Genomic DNA, 24,149 nt, shown 5'->3' with positions numbered 1-24,149 from the left:
CCATCCAAAGTGGGATGGATTCCGTCTCTCCTAACAAGACCAGGTTTTCCCCAGAAGCTTTGCCAATTATCTATGAAGCCCACTTCATTTTTTGGACACCACTCAGACAGCCAGCAATTCAAGGAGAACATGCGGCTAAACATGTCACTCCCGGTCTGATTGGGGAGGGGCCCAGAGAAAACTACAGAGTCCGACATTGTTTTTGCAAAGTTACACACCGATTTAATGTTAATTTTAGTGACCTCCGATTGGCGTAACCGGGTGTCATTGCTGCCGACGTGAATTACAATCTTACCAAATTTACGCTTAGCCTTAACCAGCAGTTTCAAATTTCCTTCAATGTCGCCTGCTCTGGCCCCCGGAAGACAATTGACTATGGTTGCTGGTGTCGCTAACTTCACATTTCTCAAAACAGAGTCGCCAATAACCAGAGTTTGATCCTCGGCGGGTGTGTCGTCGAGTGGGGAAAAACGGTTAGAAATGTGAACGGGTTGGCGGTGTACACGGGGCTTCTGTTTAGGGCTACGCTTCCTCCTCACAGTCACCCAGTCAGCCTGCTTTCCCGGCTGCTCGGGATCTGCCAGGGGGGAACTAACGGCGGCTAAGCTACCTTGGTCCGCACCGACTACAGGGGCCTGGCTAGCTGTAGAATTTTCCACGGTGCGGAGCCGAGTCTCCAATTCGCCCAGCCTGGCCTCCAAAGCTACGAATAAGCTACACTTATTACAAGTACCATTACTGCTAAAGGAGGCCGAGGAATAACTAAACATTTCACACCCAGAGCAGAAAAGTGCGGGAGAGACAGGAGAAGCCGCCATGCTAAATCGGCTAAGAGCTAGTAGCTACGCTAAGCTAGCGGATTCCTAAAAACACGCAAAGTGAATAATGTGTAAATAATTTAGAGGTGATTCAGCAGAATGAGTGCTTTAGTTAAGGCACGTAAAGATTACACTGGGAAACAAATCGTAATCTAGATAACTAGATCAATCTAACTGCGCAGATTAAACAGCTAACAGATACAGAAAAACACCGCTGTGCTCCGGAACAGGAAGTGATACAATACCGCAGTGAGAGCCAACCACCAGTAGCAGAATGGCAGAACAAGCAGGACTAGCAGCAAAGAAGGACTGTGTTGTATGTATGGGACCCAGACCTATATTACAGGTAATACCGGCAGCATTACCCAAAGACTGTCTACTGACTGCTATGACACAGACATACATTGCGGCAAACAACAATTGTTCTAAGTGCGACAAGATCTATCCAGTGACCAAATTGACTAAGATTAAACCTTTATTCTCAAGCAAAAGTTGGGCATGCTAACCATACATGTGTACACTTGACAGGGACAAGTAAGACTTTGGGTAGCTTAAACCACACCGCCTGGTGTAAGAATGTGGTCCATAGTACTCCCACATTCAAACCTGTCGGGAGGAGTGACGTATGGTGGTGGTGTGGGGATAACAGAATCTTTGACAGACTGCCACGAAATGTGTCAGGTTATTGTGCATTAATATCATTATTGTTACCAGTTGAAGCCATACCCATGACCCCTGAAGACGTTACGACATATGCAGCCTCTCTTATTCCTGAAGATTGGCAGAAAGGCATAGCCAGACATAGAGTAAAAAGAGATTGGAAAGGAGTGGGAAATCCAACATATATTGACGCAATAGGAGTCCCCAGGGGAGTGCCTGACGAGTATAAACTGGTTAATCAAATAGCAGCTGGATTCGAATCTTCCATCTGTTGGTGGTGTTCAATTAATAAAAACGTGGACAGAATAAACTACATCCACTACAATGTACAGAAATTAGGAAATTGGACTGAGGAAGGATTTAAGGCTGTCCATTCACAGTTAGAAGCCACGTCCCTTATGGCCTTCCAGAATCGTATTGCTCTGGATATGTTGTTGGGAATCTGAGCTGGGAATGAAGGGCTGGATGTACTTATTATTATAATGTAACTTTGTTTTCGCAGCCTCTAACGACTGGGAGTAAGAGAACGTTTTGACTGTTGTGATGTGGTGCTTAGTGTGAAGGAGTGTGAAGGACAGGACACTTCAGGCAGATGCAGAACAGCTGATACCTGCAACAGACGAACGAGATGTGCTGACCTGTGTAAAAGAAAGTGTTCTTCCTTACAGCTGCACTTATTGACGTATGCGTTTATGTTATGGGAAGAAACTTGTCTTGCGTCATCACCCCCACCCTTAGGACAAGTTTTTTGTTTATGTGATGAGGGCGTCTCTTAATAAAAAGAGCGGAAAAGCAGGCCAGACTTTAGTGTAGCCTTGGTGTACAGCCTGACTGCACTCCGCGCGTAAAATTTGACTTTCTGTCTCACTGGTGTTTCTTGACTCTGTTTGTCTTGTTAAAGGTTTTAAAAATGTTTGGAGGAGAAAATACCCAACACAGGCTCTGAAGTCTATCGGACCCATGCGTAACCCTGGATGATGATGATGCTAAAGTCAAAATCTTGCAATCAGACATTAAACTCTGCTGTTGATTGTTACTTTCACAAATAAAATCAGTTAGTTCCTGCTCTTGTCCAGGATATTGGTGTGGCTATTCCACTGCCCCCTCCATTGTGTGGGGTGGCCTCTGCAGTGTATTGTTCCACATGGGATAGGGACAAGGTCCCACTTCTATGCATAGGATAGCACTCCTTGACATGTAACCTGAATCAAACTTGTGTGTGGTGGGCAGGACCGTTTAGGAAGCCTGAGGTGCATGGTCACCATGAGCCTCTGGTATCTTGGGTGCTGTGGTAGTGCCCATAGGGTTCATGAGTATTGTGTTTATCACAAATTCACTGCGCTGCACTTTTGATCTGGTTTTAGCTGGACTAGAGCACAAAAGCTTTCCGATGATGGATGATTAAAAAAAAAACATGTGGCAACTTTTGTGTTTGACTAGACAATTTTCAGATGACCATGCCCATGGGCACAATGACAAGTGCAAGAACATTTGCTATTGAAGAAAACTTGGCACTGGGCATAAAAATGACAAGCGCATCACGAGCCATCTAGCAATGACACTTAAGATTGTTCATGCACTGCTTTATGAGTGGTGGAAGACTAAGCCCCTGCTCTTACCGGACTACAGCAATGTCGTATAATATAATGTCTACAGTCCCTGACCCCTCTGTAGCATTGTGCCTTGAGATTCATCACTGGCTGTCACTGCCTCACACACCACTGTGAGTTGTATGCCAAAGCTGGCATGCCCTCTTTGACTGTAAGGCGATACACACATTGGATGACGCTGGTTTACAAAACTGTGACTGGACTGGTTCTGACCAATTTATCCACTTTACTTCAAAGATCTGAAAGCCATTACCCTCTGTGCTCGAACAACATGTTATGTTTCCGTGCACCTCGTGCTCCCACTGAAACAGGAAAGAAAACTTTCAGTTTTACTGCTACCTCTGATTGGAATGTCCTCCAGTCTGAAATGAAACTGTCTGGGTTAACGTCTTTGAATGCCTTCCGCTCTGTTTTAAGAGATCGTGAATGGAATTCTTTTGCACAATGCCTGTGTCTTTAAATTATACAAGTAATCTGTTTTTTTCCACACATCATTACAACCCACAATGACCAAGATGACTGTATTTTATTTGTGAAACGGGAAAGAAAGCTTTCAGTTTTTCTGCTCCCTCTGACTGTAATGTCCTCCAATCTGAACTGAAACTGTCTCGGTTAACTTCTTTGAATGCCTTACGCTCTGTTTTAAGACATCGTAAATGGAATTCTTTTGCACAATGTCTGTGTTTAATTTCGTGCAGCCATCACGGAATGAATTAGAATGAATTCGTGCTGCCATGACGAAAATGAGGCGCTTTTCATTACAATATCATGAACCAATAGATTAATGTATTGTAATATCCTCGCTGCAGTGAGTCAGCCAAGGACCATGGTTCTCTTCCAGAGCTTTTATTTTTAACACACCAAAGACAACAGAGTTGCTGTTGCAGCCACAACTCACGCTGACGACACCTTCTTTTTTTCTCTTTTTTCTCTTCCTGCTCAACACACCCTCACTCCCCCTCCCAACTCGAGAACAGTTAACCCTTGCGTGACAACGTGAACATTAGAACTATGATCATTACACTGCCCCCCCCTTTATGAAGCCCCTCGCCCTCGAGGGGTCAACAAATAATCCCCAAACCGTGGAGGTCTCCGTCTCTGTCTTTGTGGCCTGCGTGGGGCTGGCCCACGCTCATTCCCAGATGGCAGCAGAGACATAGTGGATGTCACTGGAAATGGGACTGGGGAATCTGGTCCTGCTGATCGTTCTGGGCTACAGAGTGGGGCAGAACTTTGTTCAAATGAAGGGAGAGCCCCTCCCCTATAGGGTGCCAATCTATCCCGGTGGAGGGCTACTTTCCTGCCCTTTGGGGGCACCTGAACCCTATAAACCACCTCCCCGACACGCTCTAGCACCCTGCATGGGCCAACCCAGTGACTGTCCAGTTTTGGACAACGCCCCTTCTTACGTTTGGGCGAATAGACCCAAACCAGTTCACTGGCCGTAAAACTTCTGCCCTTGCTCCTCAAATCGTAATTCCTCTTTTGTCTCATGCCAGCCTTCTCCAGCTGGTCCCTGGCAAACGTGTGGGCTATCTCGAGACGATCTTGCAGCTTTCTTGCATACTCCGGCCCTGGTGGGTCCTGTGTTGTGTCTGGTGGCCGCCCAAAAACCAGCTCAGCTGGTGTCCGGATTTCCCTAGCCAGCATCAGCATGGCAGGGGTACAGTTTGTAGAGCTCTGGACAGCAGAGCGGTAGGCCATCAAAACCAGGGGAATGTGTCTGTCCCAGTCGCGCTGGTGGGTGGCAGTAAGGATTGCTAGCTGCTGCTGCATTGTGCGGTTAAAACGCTCCACAAACCCGTCACTCTGTGGATGTAATGGTGTGGTGCGTGTTTTCTGCACATTCAACCGGTCACACAAAGCTGTGAAAACCTTGGACTCGAAGTTCCGGCCCTGGTCACTGTGGATTATGTCAGGTGTTCCAAACCGGCTGAACATGCCCTCCAACAGGGCGTCTGCCACTGTTTCTGCTTCTTGATCCGGCAGAGCATAAGCTTCTGGCCATTTTGTAAAGTAGTCCATCGCACAGAGCACATACGTATTTCCTCTGTCAGACACTGGAAAGGGGCCCATGATGTCCACCGCTACCCTCTCCATGGGCTCCCCAACTGCTTGCTGCTGTAGAGGGGCCCGGGACTGATCAAGGGGTCCTTTATAGGCTGCACAATCATCGCAGTGCCGACAGAAATCCTCGACATCACGGCGATGTTGACCCCAGTAGAACCCCTGGCGCAGCCGACGGAGGGTCTTAGTACTCCCGAAGTGTCCTGAGCCTGTGCCCCCATGGCACGCCTTCAGCACTATCTGTCTAAGGGTTCTGGGGACCACTACCTGCCATCTCTCTTCCCCTGTGGCAGGCTCCTTCCATGCTCGCTGGAGTACCCCATCTAGCATGCGTAACATGCTAAACTTACTCCACAGGCCCTTAACAGTCCCCGACAGGCCCATCACCCCCTCCCAGGATGGTCTGACCCCGCTTTGGACCCACTGCCGCACACATTTCAACTCTTTGTCGTTTTCCTGCTGAGAGGCCCAATCCGCAGCCCCAACAACCTCTAGAAAGCAGCATGTTTGTTCAGCAGCCAACCCCACCCCCCTGAGTTCCATTTCCCTGGCATCCCTGCGGTCGCAGTAGCTGCAACCGTCCACTGCACATGGACGCCGGGACAGGGCATCAGCATTGGCGTGCTGGGCCCCTGGTCGATGCACGACAATGAAGTGAAAAGACTGCAACTCCTCCAGCCACCTTGCAACCTGGCCTTCCGGCTCCCTGAAAGATACCAGCCACTGAAGGGCTGCATGATCAGTCCTGATTGTGAAGGGTACGCCACATAAATAATACTTGAAGTGCCGGGCAGCCAAAACAACAGCAAGAAGCTCACGTCTGGTCACACAATAGCGTCTCTCACTCTTATTGAAAACGCGGCTGAAATATGCCACCACCCGCTCCCCTTCAGGACCCACCTGCGCCAATACTGCTCCCATTCCCACATCACTGGCATCCGTATCCAGCAAGAATGGCAAAGTGGGATCCGGTGTGATGAGAACAGGGGCATTTGTGAGAGCTTGCTTAAGGGTAGAAAATGCCTCTTGGCAGTTTGGTGTCCACATGAAAGGCTGGTTGTTCTGGAGGAGACGGAAAAGAGGGGCTCCAATGCAGGAAAAACCCTTCATGAACCTCCGATAGTAAGAGGCCAGCCCGAGAAAACTCTTGAGGTGCTTCTGGTTATCTGGGACTGGCCAGTCCCAGATAGCCTGAATTTTCACCTGGAGCGTGCTGATGCCTTCGCTGCTCACTTTGTGGCCAAGGAACTCCACCTCCCGCTGCATAAAGTGACACTTCTCCGGGTGCAACTTCAACCCGGCAGCAGCAATCCTTCCCAGCACCAGCCTCAGGGAGTCCAGCGCAGCCTCGAAGGACCTCCCATGGACGAGGACATCGTCCAGGTACACTAAGCACTCCTGTCGAGGAACCTTGGCCAGAACATTGTCCATAAGCCTCTCGAATGTCCCAGGCGCGTTACACAGTCCAAAGCTGAGAACCTTGAACTGCCAATGTCCCCTGGTGGTGCTGAATGCTGTCTTTGGCCTGGATTCCTGGGTGATGGGCACCTGCCAATACCCACTGCGCAGGTCCAGTGAAGAGAACCATGAGGAGCCGGACACCAAATCCAGGGTCTCATCAACTCGGGGAAGGGGGTAACAGTCTTTTTTTGTCACCTTGTTTAGGGGCCTATAATCCACGCAAAACCTCCACCTTGAGCTATTCTTTTTAGGGACCATGACCACAGCCGAAGACCATGGGCTGTCTGAGGGCTCGATTATGCCCGCCTCCAGCATGGCTTGAACCTCACGATCAGCAGCCTCCTGTCGAATCATAGGCAAGCGACGGGGTCGCACTTTGATGGGCCGTGCATCCCCAGTGTCAATGTTGTGCTCCGCCAGGTGTGTGAGGCCAACTTCATTGTCACTGAGTGCAAAAATGTCCTTAAATTCCCACAGAACCTGCCACAGTTCTACCTGCTGCCGTTCATACAGACCAACGCAGCTTCCTTGCCAGATACCCCGGATGGCCTTTAATCTTCTCAGACCAGCCCGCAGTGGCTGCTAACAGTTCGAACTGTGCCCGGTAAGCTTCCCAGCTCCCTCTGCCAGAGAACAGCGGTGTCGTGGAGCGGGTGACAAAGAGCTGCTGGGCACCGCCATCTTTGTTAGTCTCAGGTCCCGCGCTGCATTCAAGAGTGGGCTGCATGGCGTCCCGACGGCGGGTAACAGTGCTGTCCAGCCGCTGTGAACTCCAGCACTCCGAGGCAATCACGGTGTTTTCTGGAATGTCTATTGCGCATTCATCGGCCTCCTTCTTTACCTGCAGCCGGGCACTCGAGCTAGAGGACATCTTCTCCCCCCGCTTAAAGCAGTGGCTCATGCAGTGGGCAAATTCCGAGCTTCTGACACCAATGTAATATCCTCGCTGCAGTGAGTCAGCCAAGGACCATGGTTCTCTTCCAGAGCTTTTATTTTTAACACACCAAAGACAACAGAGTTGCTGTTGCAGCCACAACTCACGCTGACGACACCTTCTTTTTTTCTCTTTTTTCTCTTCCTGCTCACCACACCCTCACTCCCCCTCCCAACTCGAGAACAGTTAACCCTTGCGTGACAACGTGAACATTAGAACTATGATCATTACAGTATATTTCGTGCTGCTGAATCACGACTTGCCATGAGACCAGGTTGGAGAAATCACAGTAAACTGAGACTGCGAATCGAGGGTAAAAAAAAATTAACAGCATTACTGAACAAACATCCATTCTTTGAGAAACGTTACACAGCTCTTACGGTGTGTTGAGCACAAGTCTGTCCCACTGGCCCTTGATGTCATCATCCTCAGGCTGCTCAGTTACATAGACACCATCAAACTCGAGCTTCCTGGCCAGCTCCTTTTCTCGCTTGAAGATAACCAGAGGGACCTGGTGGGGCAGAGACACAAACTGCATAAAGTCCACACACAGACAAAGAGCACAGGTGGACAGTTGTGTCCTCTGGACAGCAGAATAAATGTCCCGCACCTTGAGGCAGTTGTATCCGATGATGCAGAGGAAAGAGATGATGGTGTGGGTGATACCAAGGAAGGCCATGGCAGGTTCCATGTAACCAGTGCTCTCCTCCAAGAAGTAATACAAGGGTCCTTCATCATCATCATCTTCTCCTCCCTCATCTAATCCAGAGCCCTCCTCCTCAGCACCGGAGCCTTCAAACAGGCCAGAACCCTCAAACAGACCAGAGCTCTCATACTCCTCCTCACCAGGGGGGCTGTCAGACACCTGGAGACACCAAAATGACATGAGTCCTGCAAACCATTTTCAGTCATTTGAGTATATTTTATGTGTGCAGAATAAATGATGTAAAGAGATCTTAAAACATTTTTAATGAATTAATTTTCAATAAATGGTCACATTTTTAATTTTGTTCCCTTATGCAGACAATATACTGTAGATACATTTCATTAATGTACAATTCAAAAAGCTTGACTATACAAATAAATAACACTATAAAACTAATATCTAAAAGTAGACAGCACAGGGTGCAAAGATCCATAACGGCCCCTTCACACATAATACGAAGTTGGGCGAAAGAGGCAGAAACCATCTGAAAAAAGTAAAAACAAAAAAAAAAAACATTTTGGTGAACGGCAAAAAATTCCACCTGCTGTTGGGAGGTACACATGGTCAGACAGACATGCCCAATCCCGGGGAGACCGGCTCATGCACGTGAACACAGATTTATCCTGGACATAAACGTAGAAGCACTGAACTGACAAGGGTTACTTTTTCTTCTTTTCATGAATGACCTGATGCGTTCATATCATCATCACATGAGCCAGCTCCGCAGGACCCCCTGGCCAGTGCGCACTGAAGCGCTGCTGACCGCATTGGAAAGGTGATATGTGGTTTTATTTATTACAACCCCAATTTCAATGAAGTTGGGACGTGTGTAAAATGTAAATAAAAACAGAATACAATGATAACTGATAAACTTTATTGTTTTTGTGCAAATGTTTGCTCATTTTAAAATGGATGCCTGCAACACGTTTCAAAAAAGCTTGGACAGTGGTATTTTTACCACTGTGTTACGTCACCATTCCTTCTAACACTCAATAAGTGTTTGGGAACTGAGGACACTAATTGTTGAAGCTTTGTTGGTGGAACTGTTTCCCAGTCTTGCTTGATGTACAACTTCAGTTGTTCAACAGTCCGGGGTCTCCGTTGTCACATTGCCACACATCCACGCGTTTCTGGATGTTGTTAATGTGTGGCTTTCGCTTTGCATGGTAGAGTTCCGCAAATCCGCTAACCATCGAAGATAATGTTTTCATTATCGGATTAGCTTTTCAGACAACTTTGTAAACTATCAACGGACCAATTATCTTCCGATAAGTTTTGGTCCGATAATTTTTAGCCCGCTAACATACTTTTGCAGACATAGCAAACAAAGCTTAACAGTTACAAATGTTTATGAAGTCTAAAATCAGTTGTGTACCTACCTGTTAAATGTTTTGTAGTAGATGTGCAGTTCCATCCTCTGCAAACAGAGGAGAAACCACTCTATCCTCTGCAAGCAAAGGAGAGCTGGTCATAGAAAAGAAAAAAGCTAATTTATTTTGACCCCATACTGATACGCTGGCAATATCACCCAAGTCATCCAGAGGCATACAGTTTTAACTTATGGTTAAAATTTTAGCCAAACTAGTTTCAGACAAGTTATTTAAATTAACATTACGTCTTACGTTTTACAAAGTGAAAATATGTTTTAGTTTTAAAGTAATGTATTAATTTTGAAGGTTTTAGTGTGGACATGCTGTGCCCAGTGCATTATGGGTAATATCAGTACATTCATGACAGAAGAAATGTATTTGAGATGCTCTGATCAGGCTCCACACAGACAACAGCATTAAACTCTTTGTATATTGTGCCTAAAACTCTCGTGAATATATTCTCTTCGTATATAGATATATATGTTTGTTTTATGTATGTCAGAAATGCCAGAAGAAGCCCAGGTTGCTTCTCCATTATTTTCATTTGGAATCATTGCAATCGATTCCTGTTTGCGCTTTAGAATCCTGCTTATGTCAAACACTGTCTGTCATCTTTGTTCCAGAGTAATATATATATAATATATATTATAATATATATAATAGTAATATATAAGATGTCTGAAATTCAGTTTGCGTTTACTAAACTCCACACATCTTAAATGTAGCAGACACGAATTATCTGGAATTTTTTTTTGGCAAGTTTTCACAGTCTCTACTACCATCTACTGGCCAGTACTGTGTATGTGGCAGTATTCGCCCTAAGTACTGAGCATCTGGGCACCAGTAGATGGCAGTGTTCTATTTATTTTGACACGGGTTATATCAGATGGTTGTCTCATTACAACTTGTCTTTTTTTCTTTGCAAAAGCCTTTTTTTTACAAATTAAAAAATGGCATATTTTACAAAAGCACATTTATATGTCAACACCAACACACACGTCACATTAACATGTTGGTTTTTACATAGAATGAATGAGTCAACTAATCAGTGTTAGCAGAGGCACATTTTACCCATAATCCCTTTGGCATCTGTGGGTGTTTGTGACAAAACTAGTGCATTATTTAAATTAAAAGATATATGTTATATTTTAACTTTGTACAAATGACAGAATTGACATTAATGGAGTTATTCTATCGGTATTAATTTTATTTATAACTCAAAACCATAAGTCAGCGCTGCTTTATTTTCCAAGACCTCTGCCTCACAGTGAAGCTGTTACTGAGTAGAGAGTTGAGCTTTGCTGCTCCTCCCAACTGCTTCTCTGCTGTAAGCTATGTAGCAAGCAGGACCTTCCAGCAGTGGGCAGGGCGTTCAAAGACAGAAGTGCCGACTCCTTGTTTGGGTCTGTGATCACCTTTGATGCTACCAGAAGCGATCGTGGTGTTAAAATTCAAAATGAGCTTGTTAGTAGTGTACTGGAAGTTATCGGTTAGCTCTCATCTCGTCTCATGTGCGTTCCCAGGTCTGCTGGGTGCTACCCTACCATTTTGAGGGGGGAGCAGCACATTAGTATTTTAGATTTTCCTCGATCCATTTAGGGCTTTCGCAGTTTCTCTTAGTTTGGTTGTATCCTCTTCAAAGATATCCTCAGTTGTTACTTTTGGGTACTCTGGCCTATTGATTTGCTGGCATTCTTCTAGTATATGTTTTTGGGTTTCCTCCTCAGCATTACAGAACCTACAGGATACACTAGCATATTTATTCCTATAGTTGCATTTTACTGCCAGCATTCTTGTTCTTGCCATCATGATGCTGTGTGCTTCCATCCTGTTCAGTTTGTCCAGGTAGGGTTTCCTTTTTCCTATTTCCAACATTTTTACATTTTCAATGTAGTGTTTTACTTTAGATTTGATCTCTCCTTGTTCTTTGATATTCTTCATTAGCTGTTCACCTATTTTCCTTTTTATATCTCCTTTGCTTGTTTGATCCATTATTTGCAGTTTTTCCCTAATCTTGTTGACTTCCCTTTTCCATGGTTTACTGTTGTTGTTGATTATACTTTTCATTAGGTCTGATCCTACTGTATTTATCCTTTTTTGTAAGTAAGTAAGTTGGAAGTAGTATTTGTAGGATGGTTTGTAAGGCTCCTTCTGCTTTCTTTTTTGCTTCTTCTATTTGGTCGGTTTGTTTGTTGATATTGTTGATTATTTTCCCTAGGTATTTGTAATTTACAGATTTTTCCAGTTTCTTGGGTCCTATGTAGAAATTTGTATCATCTTTTGGTTTTCCTATTGTCATAACTTTGCTTTTTTCTTCCCCAAATTCTATATGGTACCTATTTGCTAGATCGTTTGTTATGTTTAGCATTGTTTGCATAAGCTGATATTTATCCGATAAATTTTTGGGTGGTTTATTGGTTTAGCTTTATAAAAGATAACTTTTCAGTTAGCTGATTATCTGTTATCGAAGCTAACATTTTGGTTAGCTGTGCCCACCACCGTAGAGTTTTAACTTGCACTTGTAGATGTAGCGACAAACTGTGTTAACTGACAATGGTTTTCTGAAGTGTTCCTGAGCCCACGTGGTAAGATCCTTTGTTTACACAATGATGTCGGTTTATAATGCAGTGCCACCTGAGGGATTGAAGGTCACGGGCATTTAATGTTGGTTTTCGGCCTTGCCGCTTACATGTAGAAAGTTCTCCAGATTCTCTGAATCTTCTGATTATATTATGGACTGTAGATGATGGAATCCCTAAATTCCTTGCAATTGAATGTTGAGAAACATTGTTCTTAAACTGTTGGACTATCTTTTCACGCAGTTGTTCACAAAGTGGTGATCCTCGCCCCATCTTTGCTTGTGAACGGCTGACATTTTGGGGTTGCCCCTTTTATACCCAATCATGACACTCACCTGTTTCCAGTTAACCTGTTCACCTGTGGAATGTTCCAAACAGGTGTTGTCTGAGCATTCGTCAACTTTCCCATTCGTCAACTTTTGTTACCCCTGCCCCAGCTTTTTTGAAATGTATTGCAGGGATCCATTTCAAAATGAGAAAATATTTGCACAAAAACAAAAAAAAATCAGTTTGAACATTAAATATCTTGTCTTTGTGGTGTATTTAAGTGAATATAGGTTGAAGAGGATTTGCAAATCATTGTATTCTGTTTTTATTTACATTTCACACAATGTCCCAACTTCACTGGAATTAGGGGTGAACAATGTAAGAAGTGCCCGCCGATGCATGCGCCTCACGTGGTGTCTCGTTAGACGAAATTCTGCATGGTGTGTTTCCCAGCTCTACGTAGCAATGGCGCGGAGGTCAGGTGCAACTTTGACTGCTTGGTCATTGCCGTGTGCGCTAAGATGTGGTTGGGGAAGTCCATTTTGTTTTTATTTTTTCCCATGTCGTCATCGTTTGGAGACACATGCAGCACTGTGCCTTGCACATGGGTGACCCAAGCACATGTGACAATATGTGTCCCCAGCATTGTATTGAACTGACGCCGCAGTCAGCTGTGATGTGGCACAGCGCACGATGCAGGACCGCTGAACTGGCAATGGCTGGTGGTCAGGCCCCTCCCCTGCATGATTTTGAATGTCATCCAACACATGACGTGATCACATGTCAATCATGGTCCACTGACAAACACAAAGCTGTAGTGCGTGTGTGCACATGTAACCATTTCAATCAATACGTGATCGTCATGCGACACACCCACCTTTTCATTGCAGCAAAGTGCTCATATAGATGGGCTCACGGCTCCTGCCTGTGGGGCAGTTGAGCTGGCCACGCTGATATTTTTGTGTCAGGATGTGACATGACAGACGGACCGTGCACGTTGCGATCGTGTGTCATGTGATATGCCTCTCCGGTCAGCTGCCGCGCTGGCTCTGTGACATGCAGGAGGGCTGAATTCTTATTTTCATTTCTGTTGTGGTGGTGTGGGTTTGTGATATGCCATGGTGTTCCACAGATGGCACTCACACATTTGTGTTGCTTTGTAACACACTCATAGGGCACTTAGAAAATGTGCTGCCATTCGAACAGCGAGCTCGAAAGTGGTCTGCCTGTTGTGTGGGCCGCTGAAGAGGAGGTACTGCTGGCCCACCACCACCAGATGGCGCCCTGCTTGGAGTGCGGGCTTCAAGCACGAGAGGGCGCCGGAGCCACTGGGAGTGACAGCTGTCACTCTTCATCAGCACCAGCTGTCACTCAGCCAACTCATCACCATCTCCATAAAGGCCGGACTGCGACTCCACCTCCTCGCCGAGAAATCAACTACCTATCAGGTAATTTTCTCTGCTGACTCAAAACGTTGAGTAATAATCTGAACTTCTTTTGCAGCCGTTATCCTGTGGTGTTTGCCTTATCTGTGGGATTGGAGTTTGGTGTGATCAGCGACGGCTTCGCTTCACACTCCAATCAGATAAGTGGTTAGACAGGAGCTGCACGAGTGTGTGATTGGAGGTGGAGGTTCTCCCTCCTTTACTGAATACAGACTGTGGGATTACTGAGTGTGCGACCTCACACTCATCTGGACTGTCTCTGTTCTCTGCCAGCAGTACCGGGTCTGACTGCTGAAGACAGCGGCCACCTGGGACGCAGGGCTTGGCGGCTCCGGTGTTCTTCAGCTCCGTTGGCAGTGGAAGCTGTGTGGATCCGGCTTTTCTCTCGCCAGGCGTCTTCTATCGTCGAGCCTGCCCACACGTCACCTGGTGTATGATTGACAGTCACTGTATTGTTATTGTCTGTACATCGTTGTGTGATTCACAACATTAAATTGTTACTTTTTGGCTTATCCATTGTCCGTTCATTAACGCCCCCTGTTGTGGGTCCGTGTCACGACACTTTCACAACACTGCCTGCTCTCTATTTTTATGCAAGCAGCGCAAATGGCCCCGTCTTTTCTAAGTGCCCCGCGAGTGGTGTTGGATGCTTATGGGTGGCACCTAGACTCTAGCCAACACCGGGCGAGAGTGGGTCGAATGACCATTTGTCCGACATTCAATGGCATTTGGCCACTGGTGTGAAGGCTGCCTCCATCGCGTCATTCAGCCACGGTTTGACACGGCCAATGATTTTGTGCAGCTGCTCAGCTGCGGCACAATATGTCCGACTTGAGTACGACATGCTGTTCAAATGCTGTGAACACGATCAGATGGCAGTGCGAACTCATCGTTTTCTGCTGTTCAAATGGGATCCCGGCGCAAGCGGCACACTAATACAGAGTGCATGTGCCATGCCTGAATGAATATGGCGACTGTTGTATGAGGCGTGTGAGTGCAGCTCTGATTTCTCATGAGAGCCATTCTGCCTCAATTGTGTTATGTGTGAAGGGGCCCTAAAGGATTGTTTAGAGTGTGTTCTGGCTTTGCCTAATTGTACATCCAACACCTGATGGAAGTGTCTGAGGTCCTGACTGGAAGCCAACCAGGCAGATATAAAGTCCATCCTTAAAATAGCTCCCAAAACACCATTGGTTCCATAGTATCATTGGCTTTGATTCGCTCACTATAAATACCAGGAGTCTGAAGAACTGAATCTTTGTCCTCACACATGTGCTTGTCCAGTTAATCCAGGACTCCATATAGTCTTCTCTGATGTGTTTGCCCCTCAAACACTGTGCTCCATGAGACAAGACAGTTAGTGGCAAGTAAAGTAAAAGTAAGTCCCTTCGGTTGCTCCCTTGTTTGCACTCGGGGTCGCCACAGCAAATCCAAGGTGGATCTGCATGTTGATTTGGCACAAGTTTTACGCCGGACACCCTTCCTGACGCAACTCCACATTACATGGAGAAATGTGGCAGGGGTGAGATTTGAACCCGGAACCTTCTGCACTGAAACCAAGTGCATTAACCACTTGGCCAAGTAAATATCTGAAATGGACTGAGACCCTCCCACATACAGACACACCGCTGATGGCTATGTCCTGGAAGTCACTGAAAGCCCAGATCAGCATCATCTTCAAACATCCAAAATGATTTAAAGAAAAAAAAAATCTCTCATGGGTTTGCAACCACGTTTTTGTTTGTTCGAGTGACCACTGAGACCACTCAAAAAACATTCGCAGGTCTGCATCATTTGTGTTTCCATTATATGCAGTCACAGAAGGCAAGCTCGTACTAATAGTTGGGTCTTGCTTGTACAAACATGTACAAAAAACCCTGAAGAGCAGTAATCACCAAGACACCACCTGGATTTCCAGCTAGTCAGCCCTTACTCCTCAAGTACGATGGGTCACTTGTTTTTAAGGGTGTAAATATATGAGGTCCACCCGTAGCATAGTACACAGAATAAAGATTTCATTCTCCACTGCTGACCATATGAAGCCAAAAGCTTAAACCAAACACTAAGGGCCCCTTCACACATAAAACGATTGATGCAGAATGGCGGACAAAGGAAGAGTCAAATGCTACTCGTGAAAAATCAAAGCTGCCTCAAACACCTCGTACAGCTATTGCTACAACCACTTGCGCACACCAGCGGCTGAAAGACAGCAAGTGCCCTGCGAGTGCCCAATTCCAGGTGCAACACACGAACATCCAACACTGCTTGCTGGACACTTTGGACTATTCGCGCTCCTGGCAAGAAAGTATAGCGCAGCTGACCACATTCGAGTTGTTTGTGAAAATTCTCTAAGTGCCCCATGAGTGTGGCGTTGCCAAGCAACACACATGGATGTGGCTGTGCTGAACTCCCCCCAACACATGTGGTGTGCCAGTGTGTCAGCTCCTCCCTCAACACATGTGGTATGCATGTGTATCACACCCCCACCTCCCCAACACATGTGGCTTGTGTGTGTATCGCACTCCCGCCTCCTGAACACATGTGGTGTGCGTATGTGTCACCCCCCTCGCTCCACCCAACACATGTGGCGTGCCAGTGTGTCGGCTCCCCATCAACACATGTGGCACGCGCTGGGGTGGGGGCGGCACACTTGACATGACATGCTGATATTTATGTACAGACAAGATCACATGGGGACTGACCAGCCATGTCTGAGCGCACACAGTACAGCAAGGCGCCTCTCAGCTGATCGCCGGCCAGCCACTCACTGACAGCTGGGAATGACGTTTCAGTGCACATGACGTGTTAAATTAAAAACACAGAGAACACAGCCAGGCAAGTATATAAATGAATACGACAGTAACTACATATACAATTACATAACAAATAGCTAAAATAAATAATCACAGAACACAGAAACAGAGACAGACACTTTGTTCTGTGGGCTGAATGAACAGGTGGGCGGGCGTGGCCGAAACTTGCCAAAAATTTGAGAGTGGGACAAAATATTCTGGAAAAAAAGGGTTCCAGACAAAGTTACTGCTTAATTTTTTTTTTTTTTTTTTTTTTAACTCACCTTATGCTCAAAATTAGGTAAACACTGGGTGCAATTTGAACTATCTTGGAGGAAAGACAGTTTTTTCTGTAAAACATCACAAAAACTGGACTCAAGATCTACACCAACCCTATAGAAGAGCAAGATGAAATTGAGAGCGAAGGCGATGAATAGAGCCAGGAAGCGAAGGTTGTAGAAGTTCCGAGACAAGTAGTTCTGGAATGACACAAAGACATTGTAAAGTTTTCAGTGTAATACCAAAGACAAATTTTACGATCTGGTTCTGGTGAATAAATAACTACTCAAGTATATTTAAAGGGTAATGACGTAAAACTTAAACTCTGCTTTTGATCTGATACCACTGCAGGTGTATAAAGAAACTCACAAGGGAAATACCTGTTAGAAAATAGTAAATCATGTGGTAACACCTGATGGATCATTAAGCTTTATTTTAGCACTCATGCCATGGTAACTATTTGCGTTGGGTGACTGATATTTAGAACACTGAGCAGAGTATGTATTAGTTGAAAGTGAAATAAAACAAGAGAAAGTGTAATGTAAGGTATGCCATGTGGCACAATTCACAGTTGATCTGTTTTAACAGGTGAACCAAAACTGCCTGCAAGAACTGTCCTTAATTTCCAAGCACCAACCTCTGGAAACCAAAAATGAAGCCACCCAGAAGAAGGAAAAGTTCAAGTTCCTTCAATGGCAAGCAGGTTCCCATAGAAGCCCATGTTAAAATGTCCAACTTTAGAGCAGAAATTAACATGTTTATAGCCTGGGACAAAAAATGTTTTTGGTCTTGATAACTCATTTCCCCTCCATGAAAACTGTATGGGGTGTGTTTTTTTAAATAACTCCTGTGTTTAACCCGTTGATATTCATGAATATGAATATCCATCAGACACCCTCTCTACTTTTAAGATTAGGCTTAAAACTTTCCTTTTTGCTAAAGCTTATAGTTAGGGCTGGATCAGGTGACCCTGAACCATCCCTTAGTTATGCTGCTATAGACGTAGACTGCTGGGGGGTTCCCATGATGCACTGTTTCTTTCTCTTTTTGCTCTGTATGCACCACTCTGCATTTAATCATTAGTGATCGATCTCTGCTCCCCTCCACAGCATGTCTTTTTCCTGGTTCTCTCCCTCAGCCCCAACCAGTCCCAGCAGAAGACTGCCCCTCCCTGAGCCTGGTTCTGCTGGAGGTTTCTTCCTGTTAAAAGGGAGTTTTTCCTTCCCACTGTAGCCAAGTGCTTGCTCACAGGGGGTCGTTTTGACCGTTGGGGTTTTACATAATTATTGTATGGCCTTGCCTTACAATATAAAGCGCCTTGGGGCAACTGTTTGTTGTGATTTGGCGCTATATAAAAAAAATTGATTGATTGATTGATTGATGAATGCATTGCATGTCTACGTGTACATTTCGTCATATTTCTATTAATTGATCAGTGATGAAACATCACAGAGACTTCATTCCACCACTTCCTGAAACTACAAATTCTCAGCTGTAAACAATCTTTGACTCACAGCCATTATTATAGGTCACAGATGGACACATGGGTATGTCTTGTGTTCTACACAAATATACTTGTATACCTGACATTCATAACGCTGAGATTTTCCTGAACATTTTGAAATGCAGTAAATGGACATTATACCATATACCAGGGGTGGGCATCGAGGGCCGAGACACTGCAGGTTTTCCATGCAACCATTCACCTCAGCAGGTGGGTTGCTGATGAGCTTCTCCTCTGAACATAAACACCTGGTTGTCAATGAAATCACCTGCTGAGACACCTGATCATTATTGAAATCACCTGCTGAGGTGACTGGTTGCACGGAAAACCTGCAGTGTCTCGGCCCTTTATGGCACATGATTGCCCACCCCTGCCATATACTAATACCATGCAGGGGAATTACTGAAGGTATGGTAAAACTGAGAAAATACACTTGGACCCCAGAGGGTTAAGATGATTTAGGCAATAAAGTTTTGTGTAATCGGGGCATAGCCGCGTTGAGCAACAGCTAGCACTGTGATGCTCAGCCGTGCTGAGACTCAGAGTTCCAGTAGCACAGAGGTCAGTAGCCACGGTTGTTAGTTGTTGTGGAGGACTATCTCTGTCCTTCCTGAGTATTTTATGACAAATACATGTAATAATATGGCTTGTTGGCAATCTTTCCTGCCTAATATGGACCTACATTTACTTATTCATTTTATGGTTGTATTTGATGCATAAAACATAATGGTGCAGTCTAATGTTAACAGTTGTAAAATCAGAAATGTACTGTATGATTATGAGGCTTGTAGAAATAAATGAATGGGTAAATGGTCAGTGTGTGTGTGTGTGTGTGTGTGTGTGTGTGTGTGTGTGTGTGTGTGTGTGTGTGTGTGTGTGTGTGTGTGTGTGTGTGTGTGTGTGTGTGTGTGGGCTACTTGCTCCACTCACAACATTGCTGGGAATAAATGATTTGTTTGGCCTGACAATCATCACGTGGGATAAGAGACAATGATCTGTTTCCTGTGTGTATTTATTGACTACAACAAAGAAAAGCTGCACTGTTAAAATAAGACTACTGTCAATGCAAGAAATGCAGCGCAGCTCAAAATACAAATGTCCATTAAAATTTAATGTTAGGTCTGGGTCTGTATAGAATGGCATCTGTGTCCTTGGTCCCTCAGCCCAACTATTGGTGACCGAGCTCCACCACCACCACCAGGTAATGTGTCTGTAAATTCATGAAGATCTCCTGTAAGTTTTAACCAGCAAACACGTGTGATCACACAACTTCAGCGGCTGAGGTAATAATATTTAATGCAACCAGCATGTGCTCACCATGAATTTAATCCTCTGAACCTCCAGCTCATTCCACAGCTCAAAGCCCTCCTCTGCCACTTTCTTCTCCTTCTTGGCCTTTGTCTTCATTATTATCTCCTCTATTTCTTCAGGTTCTTCTTCCTTCACCTCAGGTTCAGGCTCTGTCTTCTCGGCCTTCTCTCCATTCTCAGTGCTACATTTTTTTTTAAAGGAAAATAAAATACAGTAGATCACAGAAAAAACATGACATGTCAATCACTGCTTTACCACGTGGCTGAGAAATGTTACACGTGTTTGTTTTTCAAATTATACCAACATACTTTGGAGGCTGGATATTAATCCACAAATGAATACGTAGTTCATTCTTCTTGTGAACATAAAAATGTAAAATCTCTGTATGTATTTTTGTGCACTGTGGAGTTAAGAACAATATACAGTGCATCCGGAAAATATTCAGTTCTTCTGTCCACATTTTATGTTGCAGCCTTATTCCAAAATGGATGAAATTCATTTCTTTTCCTCAAAATTCTACACACAATGCCCCATAATGACAATGTGGATTTTTTTTTTTTTTTTTTTAGATTTTTAAAAATAAAAAATGAAGAAATCACATGTACATACATATTCACAGCCATTGCTGTGAAGCTCAAAATTGAGCTGAGGTGCATCCTGTTTCCACTGATCATCCTTGAGATGTTTCTACAGCTGAACTGGAGTCCACCTTGGGTGAATTCTTCAAAAAAAAAGGAGGTGGGCTGATGCTTAGCCCTGGGCCTTTGGACATGATTTGGAAAAGCACACACCTGTCTACATATAAGGTCCCACAGTTGACAATGTATGTCAGAGCACAGACCAAGCATGAAGTCAAAGGAACTGTCTGTAGACCTCTGAGATAGGATTGTCTTGAGGCACAAATCAGGGGAAGGGTACAGAAACATTTCTGCTGCTTTGAAGGTCCCAATGTGCACAGTGGCCTCCATCGTCCATAAATGGAAGAAGTTCAGATCCACCAGGATTCCTAGAGCTGGCCGCTCTTCTAAACTGAGCGATCAAGGGAGAAGGGCCTTAGTCAGAGAGGTGACCAAGAACTCGATGGTCACTCTGCTAGATCTCCAGCATTCCTCTGTGAAGAGAGGAGAACCCTCCAGAAGGACAACCATCAATGCAGCAATGCAGTAATCAGGTCTGTATGGTAGAGTGACCAGACAGAAGCCACTCCTTAGTAAAAGGCACATGCCCACAAGCCCACCTGGAGTTTGCCAAAAGGCACCTGAAGGACACTCAGACCACGAGAAACAAAATTCTCTGAACTGATGAGTCAAAGATTGAACTCTTTGGTGTGAATGCCAGGCATCGTGTTTGGAGGAAACCAGGTACCATCCCTACAGTGACGCATGGTGGTGGCAGCATCATGCTGTGGGATGTTTTTCAGTGGCAGGAACTGGGAGACTAGTCAGGATTGAGGAAAAGATGAATGCAGTAATGTACAGAGACATCCTGGATGAAAACCTGCTCCAGAGCGCTCTTGGCCTCAGACTGGAGCAACGGTTCATCTTTCAGTAGGACAATGACCCATAGAACACAGCCAAGATATCAAAGGAGTGTCTTCAGAACAACTCTGTGAATGTCCTTGAGTGGTCCGGCCAGAGCTCAGACCTGAATCCGATTAAACATTTCTGCAAAGATCTGAAAATAACTGTGCACTGACTCTTACTGCCCCACCCCACCCATGCCAGTTGGGTTCAGAAAATGAAATGAATACATGAATGAATATCATTAACAAAATGATGAAACCAAAAAGATGAAACTTACTCTGCTTTCTCAGTCTCTTGATGAACCTCTTCTTCAGGTTCAGCCTTTTCCTCCTCTTCCTGTCCTCCCACTGTAGCAGCCAACTGTTTCAATGGTAGTTACCAGTTAATCAAAAAGTAACCTGACAAACAGGAAACTGATTTCAAACAGGCAACTTTACCAATTTCCTTTTCAGCAGAGGAGTTCCCTCTGGAGTCGGAGGCTCTTCTGTGGTTGTCTCACCAAAATCACCCAATCCCCCTGGAGCATTAAAGCCAGGCAGTCGTCCACCTTCCCTGTCTTCTCCATCATCTTCCTCCTCCTCTCCTCCCACTGTGTCTAATAGGTCAGCCATTCCATCTGCATCTTGGACCTCTCTAGCCCCAGGCTCAGGAGGTAGGTCACCGTGAACCTCGTCCTGCGTTGGGTCTGGCATACTAGCAAGGATCTCAGTCACTGTCATCTTCTTGGCGCCCTCCACTAATCCACCACCAAACAGCGCCTTCCATATAAGTGTAAAGAAGCCCTTACATATACCATAGATGAACATCAAGATCCCCATCACAATAGTGTAAATAAAGGTAGCCAATCCAATAACCATCTCCTTTATTGTCATTTTTCTCAATTTGCGATAACGGCGCCGCAGGTTACGGAAGGTGAACATATTGAAGAAGTTCACCACACTCTTCAGAAAGTCTGCAAATGCTGAAGTAGACTCTGGAACCTCTGCTTCTCCATTGGCTTCTTCTCCTTCTCCTACTTCAGTTTCTCCACTTCCTTCTTCTTCTTCTTCATCTTCTTCTTCTTCTACTCCATCACCCTCAGGCTCAGAGATAGAAGCAGCAATGTTCATCTCAAAGATGGTGTCCTCACAGAAGTTAACAAAAAGTTCCATTTTCTCACTCTCACCACCCTCATTGACCACATCAAAGATGAACTGCCGTTTCGACTCTCTGACCTGTGGCATCTCCCACTGGTTACGATTTGCTTCACTGATTTCAAAATAAATGCGTTCAATCCTCCTGCTGGCTCCCATAATCTCGATGCGGCCCAGAAATGGACGGAAGTAGTTGAGTACACTCTCAGCCTGCTCCAAGAAATTTTGAAGACGAGTGTCGTGGGGTACATGCTCAGACAGATTTGTGAGAAGAACAGCAATGTTGAAACCAATATCTTTAGCTGGCTCCTGGAATCGGTCAGCAAACTCCTCAAAGTTGATCATCTCATTCTCATCAGCTTCTGAGCAAGACAGCAGGAACTGGATTTCAGAGGGAGAGTACTGCTTCTGGCTGTCCATAGCCTTGGAGAAATCCTTTTTGGAGATAAGACCACGGGGGTCCGTTACATAGTCACGGAAAGCATCTGATGCCACAATATCCTTGAGTTTGAGGAACATGTCAAAGAACTTGAGGATCATCTCCACATTGCTGGAGGACTCCACCAGCATGTCCACCATCTGCCTGGCAATAGTGCCATTGACCACATTGCCTAAAACACAGTTAGACAAAAGGAGGTGACACTTTTATTTCTTACATGCTTGATCGTAAAAAGTAATATGTTGCAGAGCAGCAATGCAGAGAGCTGGTGTGTGTGTGTGTGTGAGTGTTTAAGCTAATTTAACTCAAATCATTCAACCATCAAAACTTAAAATGTTTAAGTAAAATAAAGTTGGTTAATTTATGCCCATCGACTTAAATAAGTCGACTTTAAGTAATTATGCTGCTAACCCGGTGTTGCAGACCAAACGGTCCGGTCTGTCATTTCGGAGCGTCCACGGCTCATCTGAGATGGAGTCTCTTCACTCAAAGCGTTCAAATGGATTCATGGGATTATTAACCATCAGATGACAAAGTCAAACCTCTTAAATCATTCTAACATCAGTTTTAAGCAGAAAAGAGGTTGTTTTAAGCAGAAAAGAGGAGATATTTGGAGACGCTTCAAAATGACGGATGCGCAGTGAACGCATCAGCTAGCAGCCCGTGTAGCTGTCGCACTCTGATCACTTCCTCCGTCTTTTATGACGAAATAATGCTGAATTTATGTGGAAATGATTGTTGTACAAAAGCTTCAGATATCTGTCGCTGAGATAGATGATGACTAGAGTGCAGTTTTAAGCAGAAGCAAGGTGATAATCCATGAACTGCGGCTAATGACACATGCGCATTGAAGGCAGGGTGGACCGACTTTTAGGGGGGAGTGTTTGGTCGGTGACACCGGTTTTTGAACAATCTGCTCTATCAACTGAGCCACAGTCACTGATAGTCTTATTCTCAATTATATGTCATCTATCTTGTTTTCCTTTTATGTCAAAAAGATTGAAAAAGATACTTAAAGTAGACCTGCATTGAAATAAATGTGGTCAGATTTCAGAAAGAAATAGCTGATATGTATTTATAAGACCCTTGTGAATGCAGTAAAGTAAATCTGTAAGCCCAAATTTGTAATTCAGCGGAGAAATCTTCGTTTAAAAATGACAAATTTGCAGCTAAAATTTAGCCCTCCGTGAAAACAGTTTGTACATCCGGATCATTTCCATGACGTCAGGGACAAGACAGAGCGCTCGCGCC

General features: G+C 44.9%; 1 protein-coding gene across 1 annotated transcript in view; it reads right to left on the bottom strand.

Annotated features, from left to right (window-relative positions):
* Nucleotides 1–24,149, bottom strand: part of ryr1b (ryanodine receptor 1b (skeletal)) — a 468,306-nt gene that overhangs the window by 31,327 nt on the left and 412,830 nt on the right. Inside the window, 6 exon segments of the mRNA XM_034168593.1 lie at nt 7,931–8,061; nt 8,161–8,415; nt 17,102–17,188; nt 19,810–19,984; nt 21,604–21,686; nt 21,764–23,070. Coding sequence (XP_034024484.1) covers nt 7,931–8,061; nt 8,161–8,415; nt 17,102–17,188; nt 19,810–19,984; nt 21,604–21,686; nt 21,764–23,070 — 2,038 coding nt within the window.

This window comes from Thalassophryne amazonica, chromosome 4, assembly GCF_902500255.1.
Source record: "Thalassophryne amazonica chromosome 4, fThaAma1.1, whole genome shotgun sequence".
Lineage (NCBI taxonomy): Eukaryota > Metazoa > Chordata > Actinopteri > Batrachoidiformes > Batrachoididae > Thalassophryne > Thalassophryne amazonica.
This window is presented reverse-complemented; position numbering and strand designations above follow the sequence as displayed.